We start from the raw sequence: 24,914 nt of genomic DNA, 5'->3' as shown, positions 1-24,914 counted from the left end.
AAATACAAAGGCAAACGTTACATTACATGAGGCAAAAGTGACAATGATAACAAACCGTGCCTTACACAGTGTGTAAGGCACTTTTTGTTATCTTAGTCTAAGCCCGCCTGATTCTATGAAATGGCGGCGGGACGCGGGACAGGCCTTTATCCTTTTCTTTCACTTTCCGTTCCGCACTTCCGCCGCCGCGTATGCGCGTGCCGCGTGCGTGGGGGGCGTGGGCAGCAGGGCTGGCTGCTGCTGAGTGGTGGTGAGCAATGCCAGGCAGCCCCAGGGCACGCACAACATTATGCGGGCCAATAAGCAGTAAGCCCCTGTGCGTGGCATATGGGGCGCGGCAGGCGGCGCGCATAGCCAAAGAAGAAGACAAGAGAAGAACAACGAAAACTACGAACTTAACTGCCTTCCAAGTCCAAGACAAAGCAGCCAGGCGGCCAGGCCCGCCCACGCTGAGCTGCCCTGTCCGATTTCCGAATCCGAGTCCGAAGACCAAAGTAAGTCACTCAGAGTCTGTCACTCCGTCTCCGTCACCGACCGGCGGGGCAGGGCTGCTGCTGGCTGCCTGCCTCCAGGCCTGCTGCGTGCACTAATTAGTTGCTTTCCTGTCGCGCATTTGCCTGCTTCTTATTTATGTCCCAACTTGTCACTCGTGTTTGTCCCTCCTATAGAACATGCTTTCTCGCTTCTGTACTTCTTTGCTCCCGGGGCCGCACTCAGTGTTGCTCTCTGTTCTTGCCTGTGTGCCGCTTCCCTCCATATTGGGTTCGCCCTTGCACTCAACCAGCCCCCCAACCCCTGTTGCTTCCTCGCCTGCTCCATTTGCCCTCGGCTGCTGCTGAAGCAAGCAAGCAGGCAAGCCTATATTATAATAGTTACAGTGCGCAACGCACGCCAGGGACGGATGGTAACGGGCCCCGGCCTATAAACATTAATTATGGTGCCGTGGTGCGCACGCCCTACCGGCCTGGCCTGAGCCTTTTTAAAATTAATTAAATAGTTGGTAGTGGTACGCACTGGAGCCGGGCCGGGTCTTCATAATTAAAATGGTGCACGGGAGTGGCGGCGCGCAGAGTAGTGCTATTTTTATTTTGTATAGTGGTCATTTTCCTGCAGTTTTGCTCTTTTAGACTACTGTAAATAAAATGCGCTTTTATCAGCCAACGTAACGGTGTTCAATGCATTGGTCTTGTTAAGATGAATAGCTAAAATACTAGATTGTTATTCCATCATGTTTTTAAATGTTCAGCATCACATGCTTACTTTCGTGAGCTTTCTATGTACTTATGACATATGCATCATCGTTATAGTTGCTTCAGTCAAGGAAAAAATGCGTGTCTCTGCATCAGATGTTTGGTGATTAGCAGCTGTCCTAAGCAGGTGTTACAAAAGGAACCTTACATTATTAATCTAGTATGTTTGCACTCCGGAATTTTTCAAGCTAGCTCAGTTGGTTGATGCACCTGTTACAATGATGCAACTCTGAATCTGCACTCTGAATCTCCACTCTGAAGCTCCACTCTGAAGCTCCACTCTGAAGCTCCACTCTGAAGCTCCACTCTGAAGCTCCACTCTGAAGCTCCACTCTGAAGCTCCACTCTGAATCTCCACTCTGAATCTCCACTCTGAAGCTCCACTCTCAATCTCCACTCTGAATCTCCACTCTCCACTCTGAAGCTCCACTCTGAAGCTCCACTCTGAAGCTCCACTCCACTCTGAAGCTCCACTCCGAATCTGCACTCTGCACTCCGAAGCTCCACTCTGAAGCTCCACTCTGAAGCTCCACTCTGAAGCTCCACTCTGAAGCTCCACTCTGAAGCTCCACTCTGAAGCTCCACTCTGAAGCTCCACTCTGAAGCTCCACTCTGAAGCTCCACTCTGAAGCTCCACTCTGAAGCTCCACTCTGAAGCTCCACTCTGAAGCTCCACTCTGAAGCTCCACTCTGAAGCTCCACTCTGAAGCTCCACTCTGAAGCTCCACTCTGAAGCTCCACTCTGCACTCTGAAGCTCCACTCTGAAGCTCCACTCTGAAGCTCCACTCTGCACTCTGAAGCTCCACTCTGAAGCTCCACTCTGCACTCTGAAGCTCCACTCTGAAGCTCCACTCTGCACTCTGAAGCTCCACTCTGAAGCTCCACTCTGCACTCTGAAGCTCCACTCTGAAGCTCCACTCTGCACTCTGAAGCTCCACTCCGAAGCTCCACTCCGAAGCTCCACTCCGAAGCTCCACTCCGAAGCTCCACTCTGAAGCTCCACTCTGAAGCTCCACTCTGAAGCTCCACTCTGAAGCTCCACTCTGCACTCTGAAGCTCCACTCTGAAGCTCCACTCTGAAGCTCCACTCTGAAGCTCCACTCTGAAGCTCCACTCTGAAGCTCCACTCTGAAGCTCCACTCTGCACTCTGAAGCTCCACTCTGCACTCTGAAGCTCCACTCTGAAGCTCCACTCTGAAGCTCCACTCTGAAGCTCCACTCTGAAGCTCCACTCTGAAGCTCCACTCTGAAGCTCCACTCTGCACTCTGAAGCTCCACTCTGCACTCTGAAGCTCCACTCTGAAGCTCCACTCTGAAGCTCCACTCTGAAGCTCCACTCTGAAGCTCCACTCTGAAGCTCCACTCTGCACTCTGAAGCTCCACTCTGCACTCTGAAGCTCCACTCTGCACTCTGAAGCTCCACTCTGAAGCTCCACTCTGAAGCTCCACTCTGAAGCTCCACTCTGAAGCTCCACTCTGAAGCTGCACTCTGAATCTGCACTCTGAAGCTCCACTCTGCACTCTGAAGCTCCACTCTGAATCTGAACTCTGAAGCTCCACTCTGAATCTGCACTCTGCACTCTGAAGCTCCACTCTGAATCTGCACTCTGCACTCTGAATTTGCACTCTGAATCTCCACTCTGCACTCTGAATCTCCACTCTGCACTCTGAAGCTCCACTCTGCACTCTGAAGCTCCACTCTGAATCTCCACTCTGCAGCTCCACTCTGAATCTCCACTCTGCACTCTGAAGCTCCACTCTGAATCTCCACTCTGCACTCTGAAGCTCCACTCTGCACTCTGAAGCTCCACTCTGCACTCTGAATCTCAACTCTGAAGCTCCACTCTCCACTCTGAATCTCCACTCTGAAGCTCCACTCTCCACTCTGAATCTCCACTCTGAAGCTCCACTCTCCACTCTGAATCTCCACTCTGAATCTCCACTCTCCACTCTGAAGCTCCACTCTGAAGCTCCACTCTGAAGCTCCACTCCACTCTGAAGCTCCACTCTGAAGCTCCACTCTGAAGCTCCACTCCACTCTGAAGCTCCACTCCGAATCTGCACTCTGAATCTGCACTCTGCACTCCGAAGCTCCACTCTGAAGCTCCACTCTGAAGCTCCACTCTGAAGCTCCACTCTGAAGCTCCACTCTGCACTCTGAAGCTCCACTCTGAAGCTCCACTCTGCACTCTGAAGCTCCACTCTGAAGCTCCACTCTGCACTCTGAAGCTCCACTCTGAAGCTCCACTCCACTCTGAAGCTCCACTCCACTCTGAAGCTCCACTCCGAAGCTCCACTCTGAAGCTCCACTCTGAAGCTCCACTCTGAAGCTCCACTCTGAAGCTCCACTCTGAAGCTCCACTCTGAAGCTCCACTCTGAAGCTCCACTCTGAAGCTCCACTCTGAAGCTCCACTCTGAAGCTCCACTCTGAAGCTCCACTCTGAAGCTCCACTCTGAAGCTCCACTCTGAAGCTCCACTCTGAAGCTCCACTCTGAAGCTCCACTCTGAAGCTCCACTCTGAAGCTCCACTCTGAAGCTCCACTCTGAAGCTCCACTCTGAAGCTCCACTCTGCACTCTGAAGCTCCGCTCTGAAGCTCCACTCTGAAGCTCCACTCTGAAGCTCCACTCTGAAGCTCCACTCTGAAGCTCCACTCTGAAGCTCCACTCTGCACTCTGAAGCTCCACTCTGAAGCTCCACTCTGCACTCTGAAGCTCCACTCTGAAGCTCCACTCTGCACTCTGAAGCTCCACTCTGAAGCTCCACTCTGCACTCTGAAGCTCCACTCTGAAGCTCAGCTCCACTCCGAAGCTGCACTCTGAATCTGCACTCTGAATCTCCACTCTGAATCTCCACTCTGAATCTCCACTCTGAATCTCCACTCTGAATCTCCACTCTGAATCTCCACTCTGAATCTCCACTCTGAATCTCCACTCTGAATCTCCACTCTGAAGCTCCACTCTGAAGCTCCACTCTGAAGCTCCACTCTGAAGCTCCACTCTGAAGCTCCACTCTGAAGCTCCACTCTGAAGCTCCACTCTGAAGCTCCACTCTCCACTCTGAATCTCCACTCTCCACTCTGAAGCTCCACTCTGAAGCTCCACTCTGAAGCTCCACTCCACTCTGAAGCTCCACTCTGCACTCTGAAGCTCCACTCTGAAGCTCCACTCTGCACTCTGAAGCTCCACTCTGAAGCTCCACTCTGCACTCTGAAGCTCCACTCTGAAGCTCCACTCTGCACTCTGAAGCTCCACTCTGAAGCTCCACTCTGCACTCTGAAGCTCCACTCTGAAGCTCAGCTCCACTCCGAAGCTGCACTCTGAATCTGCACTCTGAATCTCCACTCTGAATCTCCACTCTGAATCTCCACTCTGAATCTCCACTCTGAATCTCCACTCTGAAGCTCCACTCTGAAGCTCCACTCTGAAGCTCCACTCTGAAGCTCCACTCTGAAGCTCCACTCTGAAGCTCCACTCTGAAGCTCCACTCTGAAGCTCCACTCTGAAGCTCCACTCTGAAGCTCCACTCTCCACTCTGAATCTCCACTCTCCACTCTGAAGCTCCACTCTGAAGCTCCACTCTGAAGCTCCACTCCACTCTGAAGCTCCACTCCGAATCTGCACTCTGCACTCCGAAGCTCCACTCTGAAGCTCCACTCTGAAGCTCCACTCTGAAGCTCCACTCTGAAGCTCCACTCTGAAGCTCCACTCTGAAGCTCCACTCTGAATCTGCACTCTGCACTCCGAAGCTCCACTCCGAAGCTCCACTCCGAAGCTCCACTCCGAAGCTCCACTCTGAAGCTCCACTCTGAAGCTCCACTCTGAAGCTCCACTCTGAAGCTCCACTCTGAAGCTCCACTCTGCACTCTGAAGCTCCACTCTGAAGCTCCACTCTGCACTCTGAAGCTCCACTCTGAAGCTCCACTCTGCACTCTGAAGCTCCACTCTGAAGCTCCACTCTGCACTCTGAAGCTCCACTCTGAAGCTCCACTCTGAAGCTCCACTCCGAAGCTCCACTCCGAAGCTCCACTCTGAAGCTCCACTCTGAAGCTCCACTCTGAAGCTCCACTCTGCACTCTGAAGCTCCACTCTGAAGCTCCACTCTGAAGCTCCACTCTGAAGCTCCACTCTGAAGCTCCACTCTGAAGCTCCACTCTGCACTCTGAAGCTCCACTCTGAAGCTCCACTCTGAAGCTCCACTCTGAAGCTCCACTCTGCACTCTGAAGCTCCACTCTGCACTCTGAAGCTCCACTCTGCACTCTGAAGCTCCACTCTGAAGCTCCACTCTGAAGCTCCACTCTGAAGCTCCACTCTGAAGCTCCACTCTGAAGCTCCACTCTGAAGCTCCACTCTGCACTCTGAAGCTCCACTCTGAAGCTCCACTCTGCACTCTGAAGCTCCACTCTGCACTCTGAAGCTCCACTCTGAAGCTCCACTCTGCACTCTGAAGCTCCACTCTGAAGCTCCACTCTGAAGCTCCACTCTGAAGCTCCACTCTGCACTCTGAAGCTCCACTCTGAAGCTCCACTCTGAAGCTCCACTCTGCACTCTGAAGCTCCACTCTGAAGCTCCACTCTGCACTCTGAAGCTCCACTCTGAAGCTCCACTCTGAAGCTCCACTCTGCAGCTCCACTCTGCAGCTCCACTCTGAATCTGAAGCTCCACTCTGAAGCTCCACTCTGAAGCTCCACTCTGAAGCTCCACTCTGAAGCTCCACTCTGCACTCTGAAGCTCCACTCTGCACTCTGAAGCTCCACTCTGCACTCTGAAGCTCCACTCTGAAGCTCCACTCTGCACTCTGAAGCTCCACTCTGCACTCTGAAGCTCCACTCTGCACTCTGAAGCTCCACTCTGCACTCTGAAGCTCCACTCTGCACTCTGAAGCTCCACTCTGAAGCTCCACTCTGCACTCTGAAGCTCCACTCTGAAGCTCCACTCTGCACTCTGAAGCTCCACTCTGAAGCTCCACTCTGCACTCTGAAGCTCCACTCTGAAGCTCCACTCTGCACTCTGAAGCTCCACTCTGAAGCTCCACTCTGCACTCTGAAGCTCCACTCTGAAGCTCCACTCTGAAGCTCCACTCTGAAGCTCCACTCTGAAGCTCCACTCTGCACTCTGAAGCTCCACTCTGAAGCTCCACTCTGCACTCTGAAGCTCCACTCTGAAGCTCCACTCTGCACTCTGAAGCTCCACTCTGAAGCTCCACTCTGCACTCTGAAGCTCCACTCTGAAGCTCCACTCTGCAGCTCCACTCTGCACTCTGAAGCTCCACTCTGAAGCTCCACTCTGCACTCTGAAGCTCCACTCTGAAGCTCCACTCTGCACTCTGAAGCTCCACTCTGAAGCTCCACTCTGCACTCTGAAGCTCCACTCTGAAGCTCCACTCTGCACTCTGAAGCTCCACTCTGAAGCTCCACTCTGAAGCTCCACTCTGAAGCTCCACTCTGAAGCTCCACTCTGCACTCTGAAGCTCCACTCTGCACTCTGAAGCTCCACTCTGCACTCTGAAGCTCCACTCTGAAGCTCCACTCTGCACTCTGAAGCTCCACTCTGCACTCTGAAGCTCCACTCTGAAGCTCCACTCTGCACTCTGAAGCTCCACTCTGAAGCTCCACTCTGCACTCTGAAGCTCCACTCTGAAGCTCCACTCTGCACTCTGAAGCTCCACTCTGAAGCTCCACTCTGCACTCTGAAGCTCCACTCTGAAGCTCCACTCTGAAGCTCCACTCTGAAGCTCCACTCTGAAGCTCCACTCTGAAGCTCCACTCTGCACTCTGAAGCTCCACTCTGAAGCTCCACTCTGAAGCTCCACTCTGAAGCTCCACTCTGAAGCTCCACTCTGAAGCTCCACTCTGAAGCTCCACTCTGAAGCTCCACTCTGAAGCTCCACTCTGAAGCTCCACTCTGCACTCTGAAGCTCCACTCTGCACTCTTAAGCTCCACTCTGAAGCTCCACTCTGCACTCTGAAGCTCCACTCTGCACTCTGAAGCTCCACTCTGAAGCTCCACTCTGCACTCTGAAGCTCCACTCTGAAGCTCCACTCTGCACTCTGAAGCTCCACTCTGAAGCTCCACTCTGCACTCTGAAGCTCCACTCTCCACTCTGAATCTCCACTCTGAAGCTCCACTCTCCACTCTGAATCTCCACTCTGAAGCTCCACTCTCCACTCTGAATCTCCACTCTGAATCTCCACTCTCCACTCTGAAGCTCCACTCTGAAGCTCCACTCTGAAGCTCCACTCCACTCTGAAGCTCCACTCTGAAGCTCCACTCTGAAGCTCCACTCTGAAGCTCCACTCTGAAGCTCCACTCTGAAGCTCCACTCTGAAGCTCCACTCTGCACTCTGAAGCTCCACTCTGAAGCTCCACTCTGCACTCTGAAGCTCCACTCTGAAGCTCCACTCTGCACTCTGAAGCTCCACTCTGAAGCTCCACTCCACTCTGAAGCTCCACTCCGAAGCTCCACTCCGAAGCTCCACTCCGAAGCTCCACTCCGAAGCTCCACTCCGAAGCTCCACTCTGAAGCTCCACTCTGAAGCTCCACTCTGAAGCTCCACTCTGAAGCTCCACTCTGAAGCTCCACTCTGAAGCTCCACTCTGAAGCTCCACTCTGAAGCTCCACTCTGAAGCTCCACTCTGAAGCTCCACTCTGAAGCTCCACTCTGAAGCTCCACTCTGCACTCTGAAGCTCCACTCTGAAGCTCCACTCTGAAGCTCCACTCTGAAGCTCCACTCTGAAGCTCCACTCTGAAGCTCCACTCTGAAGCTCCACTCTGAAGCTCCACTCTGAAGCTCCACTCTGAAGCTCCACTCTGAAGCTCCACTCTGAAGCTCCACTCTGCACTCTGAAGCTCCACTCTGAAGCTCCACTCTGCACTCTGAAGCTCCACTCTGAAGCTCCACTCTGCACTCTGAAGCTCCACTCTGAAGCTCCACTCTGCACTCTGAAGCTCCACTCTGAAGCTCAGCTCCACTCCGAAGCTCCACTCCGAATCTGCACTCTGAATCTCCACTCTGAAGCTCCACTCTGAAGCTCCACTCTGAAGCTCCACTCTGAAGCTCCCCTCTGAAGCTCCACTCTGAAGCTCCACTCTGAAGCTCCACTCTGAAGCTCCACTCTGAAGCTCCACTCTGAAGCTCCACTCTCCACTCTGAATCTCCACTCTGAATCTCCACTCTGAAGCTCCACTCTGAAGCTCCACTCCACTCTGAAGCTCCACTCCGAATCTGCACTCTGCACTCCGAAGCTCCACTCTGAAGCTCCACTCTGAAGCTCCACTCTGAAGCTCCACTCTGAAGCTCCACTCTGAAGCTCCACTCTGAAGCTCCACTCTGAAGCTCCACTCTGAAGCTCCACTCTGAAGCTCCACTCTGAAGCTCCACTCTGAATCTGCACTCTGAATCTGCACTCTGCACTCCGAAGCTCCACTCCGAAGCTCCACTCCGAAGCTCCACTCTGAAGCTCCACTCTGAAGCTCCACTCTGAAGCTCCACTCTGAAGCTCCACTCTGAAGCTCCACTCTGCACTCTGAAGCTCCACTCTGAAGCTCCACTCTGCACTCTGAAGCTCCACTCTGAAGCTCCACTCTGCACTCTGAAGCTCCACTCTGAAGCTCCACTCTGAAGCTCCACTCCGAAGCTCCACTCCGAAGCTCCACTCTGAAGCTCCACTCTGAAGCTCCACTCTGAAGCTCCACTCTGCACTCTGAAGCTCCACTCTGAAGCTCCACTCTGAAGCTCCACTCTGAAGCTCCACTCTGAAGCTCCACTCTGAAGCTCCACTCTGAAGCTCCACTCTGAAGCTCCACTCTGAAGCTCCACTCTGAAGCTCCACTCTGAAGCTCCACTCTGAAGCTCCACTCTGAAGCTCCACTCTGAAGCTCCACTCTGAAGCTCCACTCTGAAGCTCCACTCTGCACTCTGAAGCTCCACTCTGCACTCTGAAGCTCCACTCTGCACTCTGAAGCTCCACTCTGCACTCTGAAGCTCCACTCTACACTCTGAAGCTCCACTCTGAAGCTCCACTCTGAAGCTCCACTCTGAAGCTCCACTCTGAAGCTCCACTCTGAAGCTCCACTCTGAAGCTCCACTCTGAAGCTCCACTCTGCACTCTGAAGCTCCACTCTGCACTCTGAAGCTCCACTCTGAAGCTCCACTCTGAAGCTCCACTCTGAAGCTCCACTCTGAAGCTCCACTCTGAAGCTCCACTCTGAAGCTCCACTCTGCACTCTGAAGCTCCACTCTGCACTCTGAAGCTCCACTCTGCACTCTGAAGCTCCACTCTGAAGCTCCACTCTGAAGCTCCACTCTGAAGCTCCACTCTGAAGCTCCACTCTGCACTCTGAAGCTCCACTCTGAAGCTCCACTCTGAAGCTCCACTCTGAAGCTCCACTCTGAAGCTCCACTCTGCACTCTGAAGCTCCACTCTGAAGCTCCACTCGGAAGCTCCACTCGGAAGCTCCACTCGGAAGCTCCACTCGGAAGCTCCACTCGGAAGCTCCACTCGGAAGGGGCAAAGATCGGAGCATCACGGAACTAAAACAAATATAAACAAGGGCTGTGAGTTACTCTGCGCATGCGCGGGGGCAAGCCTGTTCATTCCAAGCCAGCCTCAGCCAGCCTCGGGAAAAACGAAAGTAATAAAAAAGCGAAACTGACACTGCCACTGCAGACAATGCTGCGCGCTCCCGAGGTGAAATCCGGCACTGAAAACGCTCGTAACACTTTGGTGTCCACTCTCCTAAAAACGGATCACATTAGTTGTCGAGCTGACAGCATTCATGCTTCGCATGAATGCTAACGTCAGCTCGACCTAAAAAATTGTCATTTACAAGACCAATAGCTCAAACTTTCGTAATGCGAGACCTATTGCATTGCAAATGCTTGTTTTTTTCTGTTTTGGAGTTCTGCCATACGCAAAACTGTCCTTTTATTTGAAGCTATACATCCGCTCCATAATGTTTGAAAGATGTGCCGCATAGTAAGTTCTTTCTTGTAATCTTACTAGGACAAAATAGTTCCCTGCTGATTTTCTGCTTATTTCCAATTATTTTGATTGATTACTCCTTCCATCAAAACAGTGTCGTAATTTTCAAAATTGAATTGAATAGGAACTTATAAAGCGTATACTGTCGCTCCTGTTAGTGCAGTTGTACTCTAATGATGCTGCTCACAATACTGTCCCACTGTTACTTCTGTGATCTTACTCCTATTACTATTCTCCTGGTGAAATTGTATTTGTTCTCCTTATATTACTGTTATTGCTAAACTGCTAAATCTTCTGACACTGCTTTCATACTAATTTTGCTCCTACTGCTGTTCTGCTAACACTACTAGCAATGCACTAATGTTAACTGCTATCACTACTCTATTGCTTCTGCTGTAACTGCTTTACTACTAAAACTGCTGCATTACTATTCTGCTACTTCAGAAGTCATTGCTTACCTGCTAACTTATTCATCTGATACTAAACACAGTATATTAATATATTTATAATAGCAACTACATCACTACACTCATTAACATGCCGAGACCAATTGGCATTGCCAATGCTGGTTTTAATTTTGTCTTTACACTGAGGCAGACCTCCAACTTAAGTCAACCTGTATTTGCAACCAATCAGGACGCACTACCGATGATTATCACATCTACTTTATAGTTGCGAAGTAACAGCCCCTACACTGAGTAAAATCATCAGACCAAAAACCAGTTCTCCAAAGGACTCGGATACTCGTTCCTGGGAGAGATTCCTGTGTGAACCATTGTATTGGTTCTCCACACCAACCGTATCTTTAGAAAATGCAGTGCGAAATGCAACTGCATTTCTTACTTTTTCCAAAACGTGTTGTATCCTGTTGATGCTCCTATTTACCCTTGGGTAGCTTTCCGACATAAGAAATCTTTTAACATTTTACTCTCAGTTATTGTATTAGCACAGTTATAAAATCAACCTTTAACTAAAGCACAAAGAGGCCAAGTAAATGGCAGATAGCCAATAACATAACTCTACATTAACCAGTGCTAAGGCAATACCACATCAATGGCTAATGTCTCCCACGGTCTTTTAGGATGTTTCACGACTCCATCTGTCATACCACGTATCTTCATGTGTTTATCACTGTCTCAGCAAGCTGCTTCCTAAAGTACTGTGTGGTCATTCTTTTAATGCTTGCCCACTAGTATTCTTCTGTGTCTTATTTTGTGTCTGTCATACCAAAATGTCTAAGACGGGCCTTTAAAAAAAAATCCTTCTCATAAATTCTGGTGCAACCATATTGTCATCACTCAAAAACAATTCCTCCCAAATCGTCCACATCTTGACAATAGACCTTTTTCTGTATAAACCCACTTTTTAGATGGTCCGACATTTATGTGCTGTATTGGCCATCTCAATTAGGGCTCTGCAATTCCTGTTGCCTGAGACAAATTGTGTTCGGAGATGACAAATCTTTGTCTGTTCTGAACAACTAGACACCATTTTTTGCCCATGCTTTCTTGTGACACAAACCTCTAGACTTCGATTCAGAGTCAAATAGAAGTCTGCTGCAGAGGCAAAACATATAGTTTCCAAATGAACACGCTGTTTATTATCATACACAGTTTCTTTTTTTTTACAGTTTGTGTTGGGCGAATGTTATGGAAATAAAGGAATGTCAAAGCTCAACTTAATACATACAGTCTTAGTACATGGGGATAGTAGTATATTCATGGGGATGGCATAAAAACCATGCTACAGTCAGAACCATGGCATGTTATGGGTTCTGGCATAATCAGAGCCTGGTGTTTATCAGACCTCATTTATAATGAGAACATTTTCATAGCACCAAGTGTGACAGGTGTTTTTCTTAATTTATTTTTATTTAATAACAGAGCAGGTAGATATCTGTGTATTTCGTTCCAAGGGCAAGTAGGTTTCTTTAAATACAATTCTAGATCCACATCCAATAGCTGCTATTCCTACACCTTTTGTTCAGCCAAAACACAAAAAAGCGAAAAAATCGTGATGCACTCATTTCTTCATACTCTACTTGTACCCCTGCTCCCTTCTTCAAAGGCGAACTTGGTAAACTGTCAGCTGTTGGTAATTTGTAATTTTTTCTTTTACACTCAGGAAAACACTCTGTTTTGAATCAGCACTCCTATGACATGGCAGCAGTCTTCACCAAACACGAAGCTCTCTCATCAGCACAACATGTCAGCTGATACCTAAGGTTTAAGGGGGGGCGGGGGTTACACAATTGGATTGCCAACACAACTCTAAATTAGTTGCTGGCTGAGGTACATGAATAGGCTGGCTTCAAACCGTTGTTAAAGACCTCACAAACATTATTCATGATCTGAAAGCCACAACATATGATAACATCATGCCACCCTCCACTGTGAAGTTCTTCTACAGACAGATCCTCCTCCTACTAATAGAAGCAGTCATTGACCAGGAAAATCTTGGAAGCAGCAGACCATCGTACTCCCACCACTACTAAAAAAGATTATTGAGAAAGCGGGCTATAGCATCAGAAATACATAACTCTTTGCCATGTGCCACCATTGTCTTTAGTTTATCATCACACTGTTAGGATTCCAGAGGAGTGCAGCATTCCCCCCTGTGTGTATGCAGCATCAAGTTTAAAGGGTGCCTCATATAATTAGTAGTGGACCGAACGTGTGCTAAAAAGAAATATCAGTGCTAACTGTATCTGACCTTTGAGTCTCCCTGGAGTAAGCGTGGGCTACTCCACCTTGCAACTCCCTGAAACTGAAAACCTACAAATTAGGTTACCTGGAAGTGAGATCACACTAGTATCCGGCTCCCGTGGTTCCAGGAACAAGTGTTAGTACCTGTCAAAAGAACTTCCAGTTACCCTTTGAAACCCATTTGCTGTGGAGGACAGGCCTGATACACATGGTATTTTAACTGCAAGATCAGATCAAAAAAATAATTTCCTATACACCTTATATCATTGAGATGGCAACTATCTAATTAATGGATGACTCCCTACTTAGTACTAACAGTTGCAACTCTTGCCTTGTGGTCCTATACAACCAGTTGGCAGCCTTTGATACAACCATTTATTACACAGTGTCTTCTCAGACACTGTTCTCCTTCTATCTCTCCAACCAACACTAGCTCATCTTTAACTTTTCCATGAAAGCGCCTCCTTGCAAATGGGTGCCAGAATTCACATATACACTGGCTAAAGCACAACTCTAGAACGAAAAGTTCCAGACAGCTGGACATCCATCAACAGGAATGAACTGCCTATGTTTCATCAAAGCGTAAGTATTATCCTTTGTCAGCACCACAAAAAAACCCAGAAACAAACATGGCTAGCCAACTTGACACTAGATGGGTTAATTCTGAAACGTATCCATAACAGTAATGACAGCGAATCATCACCTCCCGCGACCACTCCTTCATAGTGTAAATATCATTGAAAATCCAGACATCCTGGTGAGAGCTCATTAAAGAAAAATTTCATAGTCGGATTTTGTACTACTGTCTTAGCCATGGCTGCACCCTATCCCCTCCGCCTCCAACGCCAACTGACTTTAGAAAAAAGCATGCAGTTTCTTTACTGAACGAAAGGGTGGAGAATTGGATAGATCTGCATTAGTTACATTCTCCCTTACACATCTTTAAGGCTGACTGCATCCGCTATATGACATTATTAAAAAGCCCACCAGCACACGTTTTTGACAAACTAACCACAACAGCGTGCCAACACAGTGATTCAAATCTTCTCCTGATTCAGAATCCAGAACTGCAAGAAAGAAACGACAAAGCAACAAGCAGTCTCCTGTAGTGAACCAAGGAAGTGAGACAACATTTGTCTACCTAGCTTACTCTCTGTATCACTCTTGAAGCTCAGTCCTTGATAAGGATTTTCTGCTCCACGCACCTCAAAGGCCCCACAAACACCCTTTGATCCTGCATCATTCCAAACTTTTCTTCTACTTGTAAAGCGCTTCACTGCTTCTTAGCTGGGCTCGCTTTCCATAAATGTTTGAGTATACACATACACACAGACTTAGTGATGGAGACTGCATGCCTTGTTCTGCGAAACAGTCTCACTCTAGACATTTCTTACACATTAAAGACCTGTGCCTCTTTCTTTTTCTTAAGTCTCACTTTTTCACAAAATAATACTCTTTGGTTTTAAGTTCCTTCCCATCATGCAGTATGAGTCTCAATGCTCGTCGCCGAGCCTTACTCTTTTTGTGCGAGTTTAGGAACTGTCCAGGCTCTGTGGCTCGTCTGCTTTAATAGGATTCCCCCAAACTCTGTTTTTGTTTAAATAGTTATGTGCATTCTAATCTCTTTTACCTCCCTGGCAGTGAGCAATTGTAGTAAGCCATCATTGTACACTACATGGTGGCATCTAAAGAGACAAGAAGAGCATGGGGACAAGGAACAGCTGTAAGAAAGAATAGGAATTAACGTTTAGGATTCAACAAGAATAGTACAATTTTGAGCTTAGTGTTGGCTTGGTATCACCAACGCAAAATGAATTTCAAAACAGTATTTTCAGTCCTGTGTGGTGACCTGTGAAACTCCTGCACACTTTCTCTGCTACCCAATGTTAATAGGCATAAATGCCCCACTGAGAGTGTGTCTTTCTGTCTTAGATGTTTGGTGTTTAACATATGAATAATAACCTTGTTTTATCACACTTGTTTTCCTCAGGAAGAAGAGGAGGAGGATGACGAAGAAATGGTGGTAAGCCATATATTTCTTATGAATACAGTGAGCAGTTTCATTTTTAGGTTGAGCCTAGAGTCCGTGTGCATGCGCTGCTCTGCGAGATTTGTACTGGAGTATGGAATAGAAGCCCTGCCCACTCTCTGCCCATATTTGTCATTGTCTTCTCTCTTTGCCCTTCATAAATGCAGGCTTCTGATTCAGTAATCGGCTTGTTAGTCCCTCCTTAGTACTGCCTTTTTCTTCATTTGTAACCTCATGGCGACTGGCCCTTTTACTGCGGTTGTTACAAGGTTCGCGTTCTTAAGTTTGTAAGCACTATTTTCTTTATTGACTCTCTTATTGCAGGCACAACGTGATTTTCTTACATCCGGCACGCCATATATTTCACCATTCCAAACGCTCAGAAGATGCGGCATGTGACGCTAGGGGCCATATTGTATGGGAAAAAATGTTTTTACAGAACGCGCCACACAGGCCTTTCCTCTCCTTGCTGAGGTAAACTGTCAGCCACCAGCAACGTTCCAGCCCCACTGCTGCCCTTCACTAGACATCACCCGTAAAATCACGTCCCCTCACCCCCCTGACCACTCTTTAATTGTTGAACAAGCCTTGATGCCTAGAAAAGTGTGGTCCCCTCACTGCAAACCGCCTGTCACCACCATTACTTGCTTCATTACTGGAGGCTGCCTCGTTGTCAAAGCCTCCATGCCACTCTCCAGTAACGTAACTGTTTTCCTCACACCAGCACTTTTCCTCAAGCAATTTTTCGTTTTTATGCACAGTTGGATCCAAGCCAGGACCGTGGCTCCTACTGTCTCCATCAATATCCTTTTTGGACGTTTCAAGGCTACCCAAGCATGTAAGCATGTTCAAGCGCCTACTGAGATGACCCCTAATCCGTATGATGGAACATGCAACCCTACCTCCAGGCGCAACCACAATATAAATACTATCATTGGCAAAGCCAGTTGGTCTAGTCTATGAGAGCTATTGTCTTGGCACTGTTTTATAGCCATGCTGTACAACAGCGCAAATTCTTTGCAGTATGGCTAATACTAATTTTAAAAAGCACTATGATGCAGCCAGGGCAAATGCGTTGGCACTCTATACATCACAGTAAGGTCCATTGGAATCATGCAGCAGGGGAGGGCCAAATGATGTGGCAGGGTCGGGTTGTCTGGGCTTTAGTTGCCCTTTAGTATTAGTACCTGTTTAACACTCGACTACATCGATAATCAATGGAATGGTGGCTTTGCAAGGGCCTTCCGCTATGCGGCAACTCTTGTTGCTGCATTTTTAGTAACTTTTGTGCCGCTTAAACTAGGAATTATTATTTTTTTGTTGTTAAAATCCACAGATTATGCAGCAGATGGTGGATTATGTGGCAAATGCAGCAAACCTATAATTATGCAAAATACGCACAATTGCTTAATTCCAATGGCCATGATCATAGTTCTTCTTCTTTTTTTGTGTTATTTCTTGTCTAATCCTTGTCAAAGTCCACAAGGCTATACAGCATGAACAAACGAGAATGGCAGAGTCAATAGTCTCAAAGGCAAAACCTATTGGCTTTGCCAAGCTTGTTAACATAGTTTACCAAATCACGTGTTGTGGAACAAAAATAATGTTATCTTAAAGTTCGTGCTTAAAATGTAAAAAAAAAAATTGTGTTATTTGTTTGTTTTTGGACATGTGATGCAAAGGGGAGTAACACCTTTTAAGAGGCGTGTCTTAATTGGCGTGCCCATCATGAATAGCACTGCACTGAACAGAAGTTATCAACTGAGAGCTTCAATGTTATGTCCAGTGTATTGTTTTGTACTTCTCACCTGCCAAAGGCAACCAGGAAAAGGGTAGACAAGGTGCAAGTAACATGGTAGAATCTTTTTAGACCCGATTTGACTCGTACAGGAGAGTTTTGAAGCAACTGAGTGGCTAGTCTGCTAGCCGAGCTCAACGTTAGCACATTACTGAACTTCTTTTTCATCCTGATTAACCCCTTCGCTGCTAGGCCTTTTCCCCTCCTGTGCTGAGGCTTTTTTTGGCGTTTTGGAGTAGTGCGCGCTTAGGCCCTTGTAACTTTTTGACCACATAAGGTATCCACGCCAAATTTGCGTCCTTTTCTTCCAACATCATGTGGATTCTAAAGGCGCCCTGGGTTTGTGGATTCCCTTGGAGGGGGCCCAGAAATTTAGCAAAATATAGTGATTTTTTTGTTTTTTTCAGAAAAATGGGAAAAACGGGCTGCAAATGAAAGCCTCTGGGTGTTTCCCTGAAAATGGTATCACAAAAAGGTTTGTGGGGCTGAAATCTCCATTTTCTCAGCTTTCAGGGAATGACAGACTTTTGTCAGAGAACCGAAATTTTTCACTCAGTTTTGGCATTTTTCTGGGACATAGCCTATTTTTGCTATTTTTAGAGCTTTCCACCTCCTTCCAGTTAATGGTAGAAATGAGTTTGAAAGCAATAATGGATCCTGGAAAGCTTTACATTTTCGAAAAGTAGACAAAATTCTGAATTCAGAAAGGGGTCATTTGTCTAAATCCATGAAGGTTTCGTTATAGAAACTAACAGTTAGATATTGGAATATTTGAAATTTTGTTGAAAAAAACAGCCTTTTGTCTCAACGTTTTCACCTATAACTTTTTCTAATTTTGACAGCTCTTGGAAAGCAATATACCGTTACATCCGTTAGACCTTCCTGGTTGTGGGGATATATAGGACTTGTAGTTTCACCAAGAACCCGACGAACCCAGATCCAAAAACTGAGCAGCAACTTGCAATGGTATTTTTTCATTTACTGGGTATAGTGCACTTTGTCTTGGAAAATGTATACATGGAATAATCTGTATGAAAGACACCTATGTATTTCTGAATTGGGTACAAATTATAGACTTCAGAAACAGTATATAATTGCACATTTTCAAAGTTGGGAATACTCATACTAGCATGAGAATTATTGGTCATTTTTCATAAAGATTTTTTTTTTACTCAATGTCTTTCATTCAAAGGGAGAAATGCATGAAAGCTCAATTGGTAATAACAGTTGATTTACAAATCTGAATTACCCCAAGTGTCCCGATAAAAACGGTACCTCACTTGTGTGGGTCGGCCTTGTGCCTGCGACAGGAAACGGCGGAAAATGCAACGTGGTCACACCTAAATTTAGCAGTTACAAATTGACCCTTTTTTGGCAAAGTGCCTACCTGTAGTTTTTGCACCCTAGCTCTGCCGGCACCTAGGGAAACCTTGCAAACCTATACATTTTTGAAAAGTAGACACCCAGGGGAATTCAGGATGGGGTGACTCGACTGCCTACCACCAGGTTTTGTTACCCAGAATCCCTTGCAAAGCTAAGTTTTTCACAAAATAAACACATTTTCCTCACATTTCTGTGGTGGAAAGTTCTGGAATCTGCGTGGATCAACAAATTTCCACCCACCCAGCGTGCCCCCAGGTCTCCCGAAAAAAACGGTACCTCACTTGCGTGGGTAGGCATAGTGGCTGCGACATGAAACAGCGCAAAACGCAGCATGGTCGCACCTCAATTTCCCAGTGAAATTTAGCACGATTCGGACAAAAAGACTACCTTTTGTTTTTGCGCCGTAGCTCTGCCAGCACCTAGGGAAACCTAGCAAACCTATACATTTTTGAAAACTAGACACCCAGGGAAATTCAGGATGGGGTGACTCGCCTGCCTACCCCCAGGTTTTGTTACCCAGAATCCCTTGCAAACATAAAAATTTGACCAAAAAAACACATTTTCCTCACATTTCTGTGGTGGAAAGTTCTGGAATCTGCGTGGATCAACAAATTTCCACCCACCCAGCGTGCCCCCAGGTCTCCCGAAAAAAACGGTACCTCACTTGCGTGGGTAGGCATAGTGGCTGCGACATGAAACAGCGCAAAACGCAGCATGGTCGCACCTCAATTTCCCAGTGAAATTTAGCACGATTCGGACAAAAAGACTACCTTTTGTTTTTGCGCCGTAGCTCTGCCAGCACCTAGGGAAACCTAGCAAACCTATACATTTTTGAAAACTAGACACCCAGGGGAATTCAGGATGGGGTGACTCGCCTGCCTACCCCCAGGTTTTGTTACCCAGAATCCCTTGCAAACATAAATTTGACCAAAAAAACACATTTTCCTCACATTTCTGTGGTGGAAAGTTCTGGAATCTGCGTGGATCAACAAATTTCCACCCACCCAGCGTGCCCCCAGGTCTCCCGAAAAAAACGGTACCTCACTTGCGTGGGTAGGCATAGTGGCTGCGACATGAAACAGCGCAAAACGCAGCATGGTCGCACCTCAATTTCCCAGTGAAATTTAGCACGATTCGGACAAAAAGACTACCTTTTGTTTTTGCGCCGTAGCTCTGCCAGCACCTAGGGAAACCTAGCAAACCTATACATTTTTGAAAACTAGACACCCAGGGGAATTCAGGATGGGGTGACTCGCCTGCCCACCCCCAGGTTTTGTTACCCAGAATCCCTTGCAAACATAAAAATTTGACCAAAAAAACACATTTTCCTCACATTTCTGTGGTGGAAAGTTCTGGAATCTGCGTGGATCAACAAATTTCCACCCACCCAGCGTGCCCCCAGGTCTCCCGAAAAAAACGGTACCTCACTTGCGTGGGTAGGCATAGTGGCTGCGACATGAAACAGCGCAAAACGCAGCATGGTCGCACCTCAATTTCCCAGTGAAATTTAGCACGATTCGGACAAAAAGACTACCTTTTGTTTGTGCGCCGTAGCTCTGCCAGCACCTAGGGAAACCTAGCAAACCTATACATTTTTGAAAAGTAGACACCCAGGGGAATTCAGGATGGGGTGACTCGCCTGCCTACCCCCAGGTTTTGTTACCCAGAATCCCTTGCAAACATAAAAATTTGACCAAAAAAACACATTTTCCTCACATTTCTGTGGTGGAAAGTTCTGGAATCTGCGTGGATCAACAAATTTCCACCCACCCAGCGTGCCCCCAGGTCTCCCGAAAAAAACGGTACCTCACTTGCGTGGGTAGGCATAGTGGCTGCGACATGAAACAGCGCAAAACGCAGCATGGTCGCACCTCAATTTCCCAGTGAAATTTAGCACGATTCGGACAAAAAGACTACCTTTTGTTTTTGCGCCGTAGCTCTGCCAGCACCTAGAGAAACCTAGCAAACCTATACATTTTTGAAAACTAGACACCCAGGGGAATTCAGGATGGGGTGACTCGCCTGCCTACCCCCAGGTTTTGTTACCCAGAATCCCTTGCAAACATAAAAATTTGACCAAAAAACACATTTTCCTCACATTTCTGTGGTGGAAAGTTCTGGAATCTGCGTGGATCAACAAATTTCCACCCACCCAGCGTGCCCCCAGGTCTCCCGAAAAAAACGGTACCTCACTTGCGTGGGTAGGCATAGTGGCTGCGACATGAAACAGCGCAAAACGCAGCATGGTCGCACCTCAATTTCCCAGTGAAATTTAGCACGATTCGGACAAAAAGACTACCTTTTGTTTTTGCGCCGTAGCTCTGCCAGCACCTAGGGAAACCTACCAAACCTATACATTTTTGAAAACTAGACACCCAGGGGAATTCAGGATGGGGTGACTCGCCTGCCTACCCCCAGGTTTTGTTACCCAGAATCCCTTGCAAACATAAAAATTTGACCAAAAAAACACATTTTCCTCACATTTCTGTGGTGGAAAGTTCTGGAATCTGCGTGGATCAACAAATTTCCACCCACCCAGCGTGCCCCCAGGTCTCCCGAAAAAAACGGTACCTCACTTGCGTGGGTAGGCATAGTGGCTGCGACATGAAACAGCGCAAAACGCAGCATGGTCGCACCTCAATTTCCCAGTGAAATTTAGCACGATTCGGACAAAAAGACTACCTTTTGTTTTTGCGCCGTAGCTCTGCCAGCACCTAGGGAAACCTAGCAAACCTATACATTTTTGAAAACTAGACACCCAGGGGAATTCAGGATGGGGTGACTCGCCTGCCTACCCCCAGGTTTTGTTACCCAGAATCCCTTGCAAACATAAAAATTTGACCAAAAAAACACATTTTCCTCACATTTCTGTGGTGGAAAGTTCTGGAATCTGCGTGGATCAACAAATTTCCACCCACCCAGCGTGCCCCCAGGTCTCCCGAAAAAAACGGTACCTCACTTGCGTGGGTAAACATAGTGGCTGCAACAGGAAACGGTTCAAATTGTACGGTGGTGAATTTACATTACCTTATTGCAAAACTACCTTGATTTTGGGGGGGGGCATCTGAGTTTGTGGCCCGGGGCTCGGTGGTATTCTTTGCAAAGTAGCAAACCCAAACAGTTCTGAAAACTAGACACCCGGGGGACTCCAGGGAGGTATGGCATGCATGGGTCCCCCAATGTTTTCCTACCCAGAACTCTCTGCAAACCTTAAAATTAGGTAAAAATTGCACTTTTCCAAACTTTTTGGCGTGGGATCGCCGGGTCGGCAAAAAAGTCATACCACCCTGCGTTCCCCTTGTTCTCCCGAGTAAAAGGATACCTCACTTGTGTGGGTGCCCCAAAGCAGAATACGCCAAAAATGAATTTTGAAAAAAGTAGTTTTTACTCATATTTACGTTTTACAAATTAAGCACCCCAGCCTAAGTCACATGCCTTTGGCCCACCCACACAAGTGAGGTATCATTTTACTCGGGAGAACAAGGGAAACACTGGGTGGTAGGACATTTGTTCCGGCAGCGAGATCCCACCCAAAAAAGTATGGAAAAGTGGGGTTTTTGACCAAAATTTCAGGTTTGCAGGGGTTTCTGGGTAGGAAAACATTGGGGGACCCACGCATGCCATACCACCCTGGACTCCCCCGGGTGTCTAGTTCTCAGAACTGTTTGGGTTTGGTAGTTTCCAAAGATGCCTGCCAAGCCCCGGGCCAAAAGCTCAGGTGACCCCCTCAAAAAATAAGATTATTTGGCGAAAGGTAAAGTTTTTGTCTCCACAGTATGAATTGGGCCTTTTCCTAAAGCAGCCGCTATGCCTACCCACGCAAGTGAGGTACCATTTTTATCGGGAGACCTTGGGGAACGCTGGGTGGGAGGTAATTTGTGTGTGCCCAGTGATGCCACGCTTTCCCACACTAAAACGTGTGAAAAAACTGATTTTTTACCATGCAAAAAATGAGGTTTGCAAGGGATTCTGGGTAAAGGAACGTTGGAGGATCCACGCAAGCCATACCTCCTTGGAAGCCCCCGGTTGTCTACTTTTCAGAAATGTGTGGGATTGGTAGGTTTCCCTAGATGGCTGTCTCGCACGGGGCCAAAAACCCAGGTAACCCCTCTTGCAAAAGCTGGTGGACTTAGGGGTTACCTGGGTTTCTGGCCCCGTGCGAGACAGCCATCTATGGAAACCTACCAAACCCACACATTTCTGAAAAGTAGACACCCGGGCGCTTCCAAGGAGGTATGGCTTGCGTGGATCCGCCAACGTTCCTTTACCCAGAATCCCTTGCAAACCTCAATTTTAGCAGAAAAAAATCAATTTTTTCACACGTTGTAGTCTGGGAAAGCGTGGCATCACTGGGCTCACACAAATTACCTCCCACCCAGCATTCCCCCAGGTCTCCCGATAAAAACGGTACCTCACTTGCGTGGGTAGCCATAGTGGCTGCAACAGGAAAAGGTCCAAATCTAACAGTGGTGAATATAAAATACCCTGAAGCAATATAACTTTGATTTTTTGGGGGGGAGGCACCTGAGTTTTTGGCCCGGGGTGGGTGGTATTCTTTGGAAAGTAGCAAACCCAAACAGTTCTGAAAACTAGACACCCGGGAGAGTCCAGGGAGGTATGGCATGTGTGGGTCCACCAATGTTTTCCTACCCAGAACTCCTTGCAAACCTTAAAAATAGGTAAAAATAGCACTTTTCCAAACATTTTGGCGTGGGATCGCCGTGCCGGCAAAAAAGTCCTACCACCCTGCGCTCCCCTTGTTCTCCCAAGTAAAAGGATACCACACCTTAACAGAGTTACTCAAAAGTCAAACATTCAAGCACGGCTATCTATTCCTCAAAGACACACACATACAGGTTGGATTTGGCACGAGGGCGAGTGATGGTTCAGTACATAAAATTTTATTAACAAGATATTTCAAAAAAATGAAATGCTCTGTCAATAAATAAATGCATAAAAACTGAACCAGTGACTCGCAACTCGTGAGCTGTAAAGCCACGACAAGGCACCAACCGTTTTACAGGCCATTCACGCACCTTTCATACCTGATACAAACCAGACCATTGACACCATCCGAATGGAAAAGCAACACATAACAACAATCACAATAAGGGGCAAGGTACACCCTACTGCAGAAATTAGAAAAAAAACAATTATTACTGCACACCCATCTAATCCGCAAGCACACACACATACTGGTTGGATTTGGCACGAGGGTGAGTGATGATTCAGTACATACAATTGGATAGGCAATGTAATTTCATCAAAAATGAAATACACTGCGTATAATTGAAAGTATGATAAACTGAACCACTGACTCGCAGCTCGTGAGCTGTAAAGCCACGTCAAGGCACCAACCTCTTTACAGGCCATTCATACACCTTTCGTACGCGTGACACATACAAAACATTCACACCGCCAGCCGCGGACCCATCACATTTCAACACTCACACCAGCAAACAGCGCCATTCAAGGGCCCATCACTTTCACACGCCCACATTTCTGACACTGCAACTACACAAAATGATGGACTGTGTGGAGTGTCACTCAACTAGCAGTGTGTGTAGTGACCAACAGAAAGTAACTACTCACACACCGCCTGCCGAGCGCCAGTCCACCCACACCACCATCCAAGCACCAGACTATGCACACTGCCAGCCAAACACCACTCGGCGCACACCGACAGCCAACTACCACTCCACACACACCACCAGCCAAGCATCACTCCACGCACACCACCAGCCAAGCGCCACTCCACAAACACAACACCATCCAAGCACCACTCCACACACGCCGCCAGCCAAGCACCACTCCACACACACCGCCAGCCAAGCACCACTCCACTCACACCGCCAGCCAAGCACCTAACCATACACTCCGCCAGCCAAGCAAAAATCCACTAACCCCCCCAGCACAACTCCAATCCATGCACTATTCCAGCCAAGCACCAGACCACGCACACCACCAGCCAAGCGCCTGTCCACGCACACCAACAATCCAAGCACAATCCTGCACACACCACCATCAAAATTAGAATTTTTTAAAGAAATACCACAAATCAAATGTAGAAACCTACAAATCTGCTAACACAAATTCAAAACCTAAATGCTTTGCACTAATGCAAACCTAAAAGCAAACAAAAAAATATTACAGAAAACAAACCAGACAGTACACTTACAAGCTCAATGAAACTCCCAAAACTTCTTTTGTGTGTGGTACGATTTAAAACAAGCTGGCACACACAATCCAGGATTTGAAGGACAGTCAGGACAGTGCATACGAGACTCCCTCCGCACTTCTCTTCGCCAACAGACTCTACATCTTTTAGTGGGTTTGTCTTTTGCAGTTGTGGGAGGAATGTATTCTGGAAAGTGGCGATCTTTCAGTCTAGCCACTTCCTCCACCACTCCAAATCTTGGCACACTTGCCTGTTCCACTAGTACAAGGCTGCCTATTATAGTCTCCTGAAACTTAACAAAAGGCATCTTTGACTCAGGACAAGATTTCTGGAAAACAACAAAAGCATTAAAGGATGCCAAGTGGAAAAGATGGATAGCCAACTTCTTGTACCAAACGTAAGCCTTTCGAAGAGCAGCATAAGGTTCCAACCTCTGATCTACTCTGTCAACACCACCCATGTGCCTATTATAGTCTAAAATGCACACAGGTTTACGCACTTCAGCAGTCTCACCCCGAACTGGCAGAGCTTCAGTGCTTTCGTCATGGATAGTAGTCAGCATGTAAACATCTCTCCTGTCTGA

General features: G+C 47.5%; 1 protein-coding gene across 1 annotated transcript in view; it reads left to right on the top strand.

Annotated features, from left to right (window-relative positions):
* UQCRH (ubiquinol-cytochrome c reductase hinge protein) overlaps positions 1-24,914 on the top strand; it is a 121,999-nt gene that overhangs the window by 37,368 nt on the left and 59,717 nt on the right. Inside the window, exon 2 of the mRNA XM_078673478.1 lies at positions 14,934-14,966. Within this exon, the coding sequence (XP_078529604.1) occupies positions 14,934-14,966 (33 nt within the window). The remainder of the gene's footprint in view (positions 1-14,933; positions 14,967-24,914) is intronic.

This window comes from Lissotriton helveticus, chromosome 1_2 (assembly GCF_964261635.1).
Source record: "Lissotriton helveticus chromosome 1_2, aLisHel1.1, whole genome shotgun sequence".
NCBI lineage: Eukaryota > Metazoa > Chordata > Amphibia > Caudata > Salamandridae > Lissotriton > Lissotriton helveticus.
The sequence above is the reverse complement of the archived record's forward strand: the minus strand, read 5'-3'. Positions and strand labels throughout refer to the sequence as shown.